We start from the raw sequence: 12113 nt of genomic DNA on the forward strand, positions 1-12113 counted from the left end.
GGCAGAAATCCGAATCCATGACTGCAAACCCTTTATGTTTAAGAACTCATCTAAATAAGTATTGTAAACTTACTCCATTTTATTATTATATATATATATATATATATATATATATATATATATATATATATATATATATATATATATATAAATATATATATATATATATATATATATATATATATATATATATATATATATATATATATATATATATATGAGAGCAATATCACACGAGTAGCAGTGCAATATGGCTGTATATCGGCACTGGTGGGAGGCTTGCGTAAGCACGAGGCCGCAATCCCTTTATTAATCAGGGGTTGCCACAGCGGAATGAACCGCCAACTTATCCAGCAAGTTTTTACGCAGCGGATGCCCTTCCATATATATATTAAGGGTGGAGCCGAACCCGAATACAGTATTTGGAAAGGCACGAATAGCGTGTTTTTACGAATACTTATTTCGAACAAATACTTGAAAAATTATTTGTATTCGGGAGCAAGAAAAACACTATATCAAAAAGCTGCGTTTCCTCCTGAGACCACAGTGCGTGAGTGAGAGAGAGAGAGAGCGAGAGAGAGAGAGAGAGAGAGAGAGAGAGACGGAGAGCGGGGCGGAGGTAAAAGGTCTCTGGCACACGCTTCTCCACAGCAGGAGACAGAGAAGGCTCGGCTGAGCGAAAAAAATGCTTCTCTGCATCACTATTTTGTACCTTAATTGGGTTCCATATGCAGTTTATAAACTTGTAGCGGAGTTTGTTCGGGATTTTCCATTACGCTGCATTTTTGAAGTTTGCAATCGGGTGCTCTGTTTACGCAACTTTAGCTCTGTTAGCGCGGTAATTTAGACAATAGACTGTTGACAGAGTAACGTTAACGTTTGTTTATAAAGGTTAAAACGATGCTTTTGCAGTTGTGTCGAATAGTATGCACTTATGGGAGTTATATGGTACGTCTACATTACTGTCTTTTGCAGACAGCAAGATATATGCTATAGGCTAGTTAACCTTAGCATAGCTTCCCGTCACTTTTTATTAACTTGAAACTCCTCAAATACATTTGGGCACCATGAAAAAGAGTGAGAGTGTTGCTGAGCCATTTCTTAGTCCTCCACCAGTAAAAAAAATAAAACTTCATGTTCTTTGTGGAAGCATTTTACAGTCAGTGATGCTGCAGATAAAACAAAGTGATACTGTATAATGTTTACAAAAGTGAAATCAGCAGAGGCAGAGATATTAAACATCTGTCAACATCTTCTATGCATAATCATTCATTTTCTTTTCAGCTTAGTCCCTTTATTAATCTGGGTTTGCCACGGTGGAATGAACCACCAATTTATCCAGCATATGTTTTACGCAGTGGCTGCCCTTCAAGCTGCTACCCAGTACTAGGAAACATCCATACACTCTCTTTCGCACACATACAATAGGGACAATTTAGCTTACCCAATTCACCTATATTGCATGTGTTTGGACTGTGGGGGAAACCGGAGCACCCGGAGGAAACCCACGCCAACATGGGGAGAACCCAGTCGAGGCTCGAACCAGCAACCTTCTTGCTGTGAGGCGACAGTGCTACTCACTGTGCCACCGCGCAACCCTCTATGTAATGTATTATCACATGCACTAAAAGCATCCTCTCCTGATACTGTCTGTGAACCCCCCACAAGCATCAATCCACTCAATCAGCACAGCTATGTTCTGCTAAATCCTCCACAAGCACCAAACCATCAACACAGCCACATTCTGCCAGATGACAATAGCAGGGCTGTATCTTTTAGTATTATATAGAATACTTTTGTTCTGCCAGATCTCCCAGGCAGGGTTTTATTTAGATTTATTTAGTTAATTTTAGTTTTTGGAATTCTGTGCATTGGAACAAAGTTCTTTCAGAAGAAGTACAGTTTTTTTAAATATTATTTGTTTTTATTCTGTCTATTCAGTGTCCTTCAACAAGAACGGTGGTGGTGGGGTTCATAATATTCACAATGGTATTTTATTAGTTGTTGGTTTAACCATGGATGAGATAATGGCTTCTATGTTATTTTCTTTTCAATGACATTTCTTGTCACATGTTCAAAAACAACAACCAATATTGCATGTCTATAATTTATATAATGGGTATGATTAAACAATACTTTCACTATAACGTAAATTAGAAGTGTAATAGAAAAAAATATATATTTTTGCGCCATTTTGAATTTTACTCGAATACAAATACAAATACTTTTCCCCCTTAACAAATACAAATACCGGCTGCTCCGCACATCCCTAATATATATATATATATATATATATATATATATATATATATATATATATATATATATATATATACACACACAAACATACATGTGTATGTATATATTCATTTGTTCATTTTCTTTTCAGCTTAGTCCCTTTATTAATCTGTAGTTGCCACAGCAGAATGAACCACCAACTTACCCAGCATATGTTTTACGTAGCAGATGCCCTTCCAGCTACAACCCATCTCTGGGAAAATGTATGTACATACTGTGATTAAGTTATAAGTTAATAGTTATTTTCAGTTAATATTTCTTTACAGTTAGACGTCAAACAGCAATAAAGTCAAGTACATTATAAATTAAGTTAGTAATAAGTGAAGCTGTTTATACTGTTTGAGGAGTTGTTTAATCAACCTCTGCTGAAATGTTGAAAGATCGAATGCGTTTTATTTCTTTTAAGGCTGTAACTGAAGTCAGTTGTAGTTTTGTGTTTCTCTTCAATGATTCTGCTTGTTAAAAGCAGGTGTTCTTCATTAATGCTCAATCAACACTTACATACTTAATCATTTAAGCTGTGGTCACACTAGAGTTTGTGTGTTCGAAATTCTGGCGTGCGGCGCTGTGAAGAGAGGCGGGATTTAACAAGCTGCAAACCTGCAAAACTTGATGCAAGACCTTGCGTTTCCAGTCTGGCGCATTCACGTGCGTATGAATGGAAGTCTATGGGAGGAAAAGCCCAGTGTGACCGCAGCTTAACACTGAGTTCAAAACCCTTTTTAGACAAGTAGAATTAACTTCCAGTACATTTTGAGAAAACTACTCTCATTTCAGTTGATAAATTTGACTGTTGGGTTTTACAGTGCACATGACTGCTTCGAATTTTAATTCAAAGGTTTAAACACCCTTGTGGGTTAGAAAAATGCATTGTGAGAGAGCACTGGTTTCGGGCTTTTCTTGGGAGAGTAACATAAATTGACTCATAACATCATCTGCTATCTTGTTGTAAGAAATGGCCTAAGTGCATTTGTGAGAAAATTTGACTGAATATGGTAAAACAATCCACCTCCATCTACTTGAGAGAAAATTAATCTAGATGCATTTGTGAGAAATCCGAATTAATGCATTTCTGAGAAAATCTGCATAGATGTGTTTGTGAGAAAATCTGCAGATATGCATCTGCATGCACTCATTTTGTTTGAGTTACGTGCAGTTACATGCAGATAAACTGTATTTATTTTTTAAATAATATTTACGTATATTTGTAAAACATAATATGTTTATTTGTTAACACTACTGGGTTTTTATTAAAACTGACCTTTTTTTGCAATTTTTTCTGTTTGTTTGCAAGTCAATCACACAACATTAAAGGAAATAATGTAGTTTATATTCATTTAATTAATTCTTCTTGAAATATTGCAATTTATTTCTTGAAATAATTCAGGAAGTACATGTGCATGTACTTATATACTGTATAAATAACTCCTTTTTTTACGTGCTTTTATTGTACATCATACGGTATATGCCATGTCTAAAACTAATGAAGATTAATGAGTTTATTATTCCCAGAGATGGGTTGCTGCTGGAAGGGCATCCACTGTGTAAAAATGTGCTAGACAAGTTGGTGGTTCATTCCACTGTGGCGACCCTGGATTAATAAAGGGACTAAGCCGAAAAGAAAATGAATGAAAGAATAATGAGTCTATTAATAACCCAAACAAATGAACAAACTGAACAAAAGGCATTACTATATACACTCACTATACCTAATAATATCATTTATCCATATTGCTTTTTTAGCCATTTTATTAATGCAGCTTCTTTTTATTGATATAGTGTACCTTAAGGTAAATATTAAATTGACTTTGCTGTCTATTGAAGGTGTGTTTGTGCTGTCAACGACGATTGGGGAGGGCAGTGGCGGTTCTAGTTTAAATGACACCCTGGGCAAACCACCCCATACACCCCCACCTTCCTTGAATTGTTAGACTTGTTATTCAATAAATATAACGATTTATTTATATCTATTCTAAATAAACACAATTAATATTAATAGTATTATACAATTATTATTCTAAATAAATAACAGAAATCAATCCTAAATATTACTGGAAAACAACAACTGGAGTGATATGCCAAGATCACTTAAGAAACCTTTTGCATGAAAATTAATTATGACAATTCTAAAGAATACAAAAAATGTATTATAGAATTATCTGTGGTCTTAGACCAGATCATGGCTAAGAAATCATGTTATGAAGTCTTACCTCCCTGACTCATTATCCCTCCTTTCTGCTTTAAAGGCATGCTTAGTGAAAGTAACATCATCGTCATCATCATATTATATAAACTTTAGTAGACTTTCAAAACTCGCTGCGTGCCGACACCGCTGCACAAAAGGCTCCGGTTTCACGGCGCATGAGCGGCGCCTATTTTGTCGGCGTGCATGCAAACAACCAACCGGGATTCACACAGGGGTGCGTGAGGCGCGCGGGAATGGTTTTCTGCGCGCATGCGTCAGTTTGCTTTCACCAGCATTCACCATTGAAACAGCACTAAAGAGGAGAAACAATGAATCAGCTACGTCAGTAACACCAACAATAATTTAGTGGCTGCATATTATTTATTTATTTGTTTATTTAAATATTTGGAATTTATAAGTACATTTAAATCAATAATGTCAAAAGCAAAATTATATCGGGGTGGCCAAAGGGGTGGCCACAGGGTGGCCAGAGTTTACCGAGGGGTGGCCGTGGCCACCCCTGGCCACCCCTTGGGGGCGCCCCTGCAATGCAGGAATGCTATTGCAAATTAAAGAACATGATTAAAACATTATTTAAACATTACATTTAAATGTTTTCTTTAAACCATTAATCAAACTCATATGGAATGTTGGCTTAAGATTTGGGAACATTACATGCTAGCTGGGCTGGTGCCCTGTCTGAAAGTCCCTGGACAATGAAGAATTGAGAAGTTGTTCCTTTATATTATCAATAAGTTTGTCTTCTGATTTTAAGGCAGAAAGTCCTTCCTGCATTTAATCTGTAGAACAGTTCCTGTTATTAGTTCCTTTAGCTCTATTCTGGTTTATTTAAGCTCTTTTAACATATTGTCTAAAGACTGTCAAAGATGTCAAGTGTTTTGTAGAGTTAACATGGCTGTTCCCGTTCATCTTCTCACTGATGCTGAAACTGAGTTCAACATTTGAGCAATAATCTGTGTTCTTGCTATTAGGGATACCATTCATTCATTCATTCATTCATTTTCTTGTCGGCTTAGTCCCTTTATTAATCTGGGGTTGCCACAGCGGAATAAACCGCAAACTTATCCAGCAAGTTTTTACGCAGCGGATGCCCTTCCAGCTGCAACCCATCACTGGGAAATAGGGATACCATAGTTGATTCAATGTTAATTCAATTAATGTCTGCTAGGTAGGTATTTAACTGCTTCATATTGCAATATTTTGCTATTCTAACTGTGCTTATTTCCATTGTTGTATAATATTGTGTTTTGACTTGAATTATAAAGGTATTTTTGTAAAACATTCAGCAATTCTTCAGACTGAACCATGACGAAAAACACCACCACAGCAAAATGCATTGTTTGTTACTGAAAATTACATTATTTTTTTATTCATACCCTACAGAGTTTGTCTATTTGTTTCTACAGCAAAGGTTTATGGTGTAGGGAATATGCACTATTTAAAGGTAAATAAGGGGGGAAATGAAGTATATAGGGTCGTGAAGTATATGTGCTTTTGCACTTTTTATTTTTATGCCTCCGAAAATAATTACTTAAACCTTTTTTTTTTCGTTTGACCTTTATTTGAAAACTCCTTTATTTTAATCGTGTGATACAAAGGTCAATATACTGTTTTTATTTAGAATAAATTTGTAATAACAATAATTGCATTTTTTACATTATTAATTTCATTCATTCATTTTCTTGTCGGCTTAGTCCCTTTATTAATCCAGGGTCGCCACAGCAGAATGAACCGTCAACTTATCCCACACATTGTTACGCAGCGGATGCCCTTCCAGCTGCAACCCATCTCTGGGAATCATCCACACACTCATACACTACGGACAATTTAGCCTACCTAATTCACCTGTACCACATATCTTTGGACTGTGGGGTAAACCGGAGCACCCAGAGAAAACCCACGCAAATGCAGGGAGAACATGCAAAATCTAGACAGAAACGCCAACTGAACCAAGCCAAGCCGAGGTTCAAACCAGCAACTTTCTTGCTGTGAGGCGACAGCACTACCTACTGCGCCACCATTATGAATTTCAACCTTTTTTAGATATGTATTTTTCTGGTATTATTATTATTATTATTATTATTATTATTATTATTATTATTATTAATATCATTATTATTATTACTATCACTTTATTTAGCTTGTACTGTTTGTTAATGTATCAGAGGTTTTTATTCCTACTCCTGGAGGCCTACTATCAAGCAAAGTTTATCTCCAGCCCACATCAAACACACTTGAGGCAGCTCATCAAGCTTTACAGGTTTTCATACATTTAAAATACGCAGGCAACTGTGCCTAAGCAGATAAGGACCCCATGTGCCTTTTTGAATTGAGTTTGCATATTCAGTCTGCATTCTTCTGGGTTTCCACCAGGAGTTTTGGTTTTCGCAACAGTCCAAAGGCATGCAGTATAGGTGAATTGCATAAGCTAAAATGGCAGTAGTGTTTGTGTGTGCATGGGAGGGCATGTGACTGTTTCCCAGAACTTGCTCAGATTAGTGCACTTTCAGGGCTGGTTTGTGTCAGGAAGGGCATCCGCTGTTAAAACAGTTGCCAGAGTAATGAAAAGGTCATTCACTCCTGATAAAGAAGGTATTAGGCTAAATAACTGTGAATGAAGGGTTCCCCAGGAGAAGATTTGAGACCTATTTTTACACCCAGAAACAAATGACTACATATGAAAAGACACAATAAGAAAGTTTCTAAATCCCTTAATTTTAAACAACAATGCATGACCATTGTTTTTTTTTTATATAATGTTTAACTTCATTTAAAGGAAAGACTTTATTACATTTTTAGTTAAAGGTTCTAGACTTGCATTTAATGTATAAAGATACACAGAAATCAAAGTTTAACAGTTTTTAAGAATTCATGAGGCAAAGATTTGTTCTAAACATGTATTAATTTTTTCAGCAAACTTTAACATCTGCCAGATATTTTAAAACTGGTTATTCACCAAGCACAATTGTGTCCAAATGACATTTTTAGACAGGTTAAGGTTGTAGAAATCACTTCCCCTGAAGGTGCAGGAATAATTGTTTTTAGAACTCATTATTAACTTGTTTGACTTCATGTTTGTCAGATGTCTACAAAAGTACTTAGTCATATTTATTGAGAGCTAAAGGTTTTAGTTAAGCTTTATTGAAAATACAAGTTTTTAGATGTCACCACTGTGGCAAAGAGTAGTTGCTAGGTTTCTTTGATTCTTCAATACTTATATTAACGTTACTTCCTTTGCTGAAGGCATGTGTTTTTTGCAAGTCAGACTTCAAGCAAAATGATTTTATTCTTTCAGCAGATTAGTTTTCGTGGTTAAGTCAATGATTTAATCCTGTCATATGGTATAACAAAATCTTTCATGCATTCTCAGGGGATTTTATTTCAACATCTTTAAAAACATCCAAAAGATGTAATTTAGATACATTTTTGCTTAGAGAGTTGTTGTATAGCAGTTAAAAGATGTATATTATTTTCTTTTGCTTCCAATTCAGTTGCAGTTATTTCCTTTAACAAGGAAGAATGTTCCAACAGCTACGCCCAGCAATCCAAGAGTCAGACCGATTCCACAGAAAACTGCTGGACCAACACTTGGGAGGACAGCATCAACATCTGTTGCATGAAAATGAATAAATATAAAATATCTGGTAAACACATGACTTGGATATTTGATTTTTTATGATATGGGATGAAAAATATTATTCTAACAGAATTTAAGAAATATTAAGAATATTAAATGGCAGTCCTCAAATGTAGCATGTCATAACTTGTTTGAAAATCAAACTCACCCCATGTTTTGGTTTGTGGCTGATCCTTGATGGCTCTATGCTTTACCATGCAACTATAAATGTCTCCTTCAGCAGGTGTGAACTTAAGGGTGGAGAATATGTTAAAGGTGCCATCTATCCGTGGACGATACTGGCTTAAAGTAATGTCCTCTGACACATTAATATTATTCTTAGTCCATGAGACACTGACAGATGGAGGATAGAAGCCAGTCACATGACAGACAAGGGTGTTTTGAACACCCAGCTCTACATCATCTTTTGGATATATAGATGTCTGGGGTGCATCTACAAAAGATATACGTTTTCATTGGGAAATTATTCATTTATTCATTACACTGTAAACCTAAATAGCCAACTTTACTAGAAAATTGCTTGAAAACCCATTGCATTTAGTAATCAAAGTTTGTACATTAGGTGAAACTAAACAGTCCAAGCTGAATACTATTAAACGGTGCCAAAAAATATAGATATTTCGTAAATTAATAAATAATGCTACCCCAACATTGATGAATTTGTGCATCATTTTGTGTTTTAGATGTATTATGGTAGGGGAAGTGCATCTGAATAAGTTATGGTTCTGCTCAGTAAACTCAAATGGCCAACTTTACTGAAAATCAGCCTGGAAACTTGTTGCCTTAAACAACTTAAGTTTAACACAGAGTGAAACTAAGGGTGTACTCACACTAGGCATGGTTGTCTTGAAACGTGCCGAGGCATGATTGTCCACCCCCTCTCCCTCTCGGCCTGCACTCACACTGTTATTTTACCTTTATCTACCTCCGTACAATGGAGATTGCTTTAGTTATAATGTTTTGTATTATTTTAAGTTGTTTGATATGCAGTGACACAGTTAAATCTTTTGCTGAACAGATCCACCACTTTTGACACTCATAGTGTATGGATGTTTAGTTTCACTTTGTGGAAAAAATGTATTGGTTTGTGGTAAACCTTTAAATGGTTTAAGGCCATGTATTTTCATGCAATTGTCTAGAAAAGTCAATAGTGTACTTGTATGAATTAGTAAAATGGTATAATTATTGAAGCCTTTAATTCAAACAAAGTTAAGTGTAAAGTAAGGGTTAGCATAAATCTTACCCATTTCTGGTGGTGGGCTCTTGAATCCTTTAATCCTTAAGGCTAAGTTACTTTTGCAGACTGCCATTTCACCCTCGCTGCCTTCATAAAATCCAGGGAATGTCATTGGGTCTCCAAAATCAGGTAATGTTTCTACTCCCTTCTTTTGATTAAAGTCAGCATGCCACAATTCCTCTTCGTCCATTCCATACGTGTCTTCTTTTTCTGTATCAGAGCATCCACGAATGGCAAAATCTTCATGCACAACTGAAATAGATTGAGCATCACATTTTAAACATAAAATAGCCACATTGTACTGGCAACTGCTTTTCACAAAAGTATTATTCTATGGAATATTTGAAATATTGGTGTATTGTTGTTTGTTATATTTGAAAGCTGACAAAGCTCCAATAATAAATAAAAAATAATAATAATAATAGCTGTGCCTGTTTTACACAAAATAATGATGCACCACATAACCATACTGAACATTTTGTGTACCTGCATATTGTGTTTTTTTTTATTATAGTATTACTTTATTGTCTATATTCATTTATTACTTAATTATCTCATTACCTTAATTACTACTTCTGTCTTCTAGAAGCTGCTTTTATAATTGAATAAACTGTATTTAAAAAAAATACATAAATAAATAAATAAATAAAAACTTGTTGAAAATTCAGTGCTGAAGTTTCAATCTTTTAACATTTGTTGAATCAATGGCTATTCAGTGAAGGTCTGCTGGCTAGGAATTTTTTGCTCTTTATTTTCTGAAAGAAGAGTTTACAAACCCTGCTGTATTTTCTTGTAATTTGTTAAAACGAAGGTACCAAGTGGGAGGACTTCAACACTATTAGATAGCGTACAATATTCAAGAAATAGAATCAAGGGGGAGAATGAGAAAGTGGAAATGTCGTTGAAATATTTTTTGCTATTCCTAGTCCTATTCATTTTTTTGCAGGTTGGGATGTCTGCTGTTTTAAGAGTGCCAATTGTACATTATTGCACATGCTCACAACCTTTCATTTACATTTATCAATCCGACCAGTCACATTATTTTAACATGTGTAAAGCAGAATAACACACTAGTTTAGTTAAAAGGAACATAAATGGGTTCAACTGATCTGGGGTCATGCCCACTTTACTGATTACAGCTTTTGATAACATATAAAGTAGATATATATACAGTTAAAGTCAGAACATTATTAGACATTGTATTTATTTGTCCCCAATTTCTGTTTAACGGGGAGAAGATTTTTTAACACATTTCTAAAAACGTAATTATTTTATCTTTGCCATGATGACTAAATAACATTTGACTTCATATTAGGGCTAATAATTCTGACTTCATCTGTATATATATATATATATTAAATCAATAATTGTTTTCTGTAAACAAGATAATGTCGAAAAGATTATTACATGTGTAATGATGACTGCATTTCATTACTGTAACTTTTTTTAACAAATTTAAAAAAATTATTTTGCATTGCAATGTCAGTGCTGTTGAAAGTGAGTGTATTAAATTAAGAAATGGCCATTGCATTGTGTATACAAAGTCAAGTCAAGTCAAGCCTATTCTAATTACCTAGATTTATACAGATTTTTAAAAGTTACTTGTCGAAAAACAGTACCAAAATATTTTAACCAAATCTTTTTATTACTTTACACTTTAATTTTATGATTGAATGATTGTATGAAAGGAAACATTCACAACCATTTTAAAAGCATAACAGCAACAGCTTTGAATCAACAATTAACAGTATTTCACAAATTAGTGAACGTAAACGTAAAAAAAAAAAAAAACAATAATAATTTTATGAATAGTTACAATAATAATAAATGTACTTACCTTTAGCACCAGCTGAGAGAATAATAGTTAGGACAAGAGTGGTTATGTATAGCTCCATCTTGTTAAATGAGTGTCAAACAAACATCAGAGAAATGTGTTTCTAAAGTGAAAAAAAAAAAATGATATTATTATCACCTGTTACGGCATTTGCATCATCCACTGAGAGTTTGACACACATCTGTGACACGGCTGTATCCAAGCAGAATGTCAGTTGTTCCTCTTTCATCTCTGAAAGCTTATAGTCACTATAACAAATTGTTGTGTGCATTACATAACTTTTACAAAATTCTCAAAAATTATAATATGTTGTGTTTTGCAAATATTAGAAGGTGAATGAACCAAGTCAAACAAAAAGGTCATATGTGCAATGGCATATGGCATGGCCAACATTGAATGGGGATTTGTTGATGCTGTGTAGCACAAAGATTAAAAACATTATTTAGAATGTAAGTAATTAATTTGAACTTTCATATTACCATTTTCTGTCTGGTCTTGTTGGTGATGTTAAGTATATGGTATTGATTTTCACTGTTTATTTACACTCTCACTATTATTCTGTTCTTATTAGACTGCAAGGCCTTATAAGAAGGGGTCTTAAATTATTCAGAACTATGTTACAGTTTCCTATAGCAAAAAAAAAAAAAAACTTTTACACTCTGCTGACTAAAACATGAATGGAAAGTTTTTAGCAAAGATCCTTCAAGTTTCATCCGCTCAGCAATAAACACTTGGAGGTCACTGTGTACCTATTCTTCAGGTATATAAACATTTTTACCAAAATATGTGTAATATTTTATAAACAAGGGCTGTGTATGTATTAAAAAAGTAAAACACAAATATTGCTCAAATGCTTTATAAACAAATTTAGTTAGTAATAATCCTGTTTGTGGAAGGATTA

General features: G+C 34.4%; 1 protein-coding gene across 1 annotated transcript; it reads right to left on the reverse strand.

Annotated features, from left to right (window-relative positions):
- Positions 1-7302: 7302 nt before the first annotated feature.
- On the reverse strand, positions 7303-11317 carry mhc2dga (major histocompatibility complex class II DGA gene). Its single transcript, NM_001007205.2, has 4 exons — positions 11216-11317; positions 9385-9630; positions 8290-8574; positions 7303-8113 (listed from the first exon to the last, which is right to left on the reverse strand). Exons 1-4 carry the CDS (start codon positions 11271-11273, stop codon positions 7992-7994), a joined length of 711 nt encoding a protein of 236 aa, NP_001007206.1. The 5' UTR covers positions 11274-11317; the 3' UTR covers positions 7303-7991.
- Between the last annotated feature and the right edge of the window lie 796 nt (positions 11318-12113).

Source organism: Danio rerio, chromosome 8, assembly GCF_049306965.1.
Source record: "Danio rerio strain Tuebingen ecotype United States chromosome 8, GRCz12tu, whole genome shotgun sequence".
NCBI classification, from domain to species: domain Eukaryota; kingdom Metazoa; phylum Chordata; class Actinopteri; order Cypriniformes; family Danionidae; genus Danio; species Danio rerio.

Excerpts from the sequence above, each read along its gene's own strand:
- mhc2dga (NM_001007205.2), bottom strand. The coding sequence starts at position 11,273 with ATGGAGCTATACATAACCACTCTTGTCCTAACTATTATTCTCTCAGCT. Across the intron at positions 9,631-11,215 it reads TCTCTCAGCTGGTGCTAAAG|TTGTGCATGAAGATTTTGCC; the intron begins GTAAGTACATTT and ends AATCTATTTCAG. Across the intron at positions 8,114-8,289 it reads GCCACAAACCAAAACATGGG|ATGTTGATGCTGTCCTCCCA; the intron begins GTGAGTTTGATT and ends TTCATGCAACAG.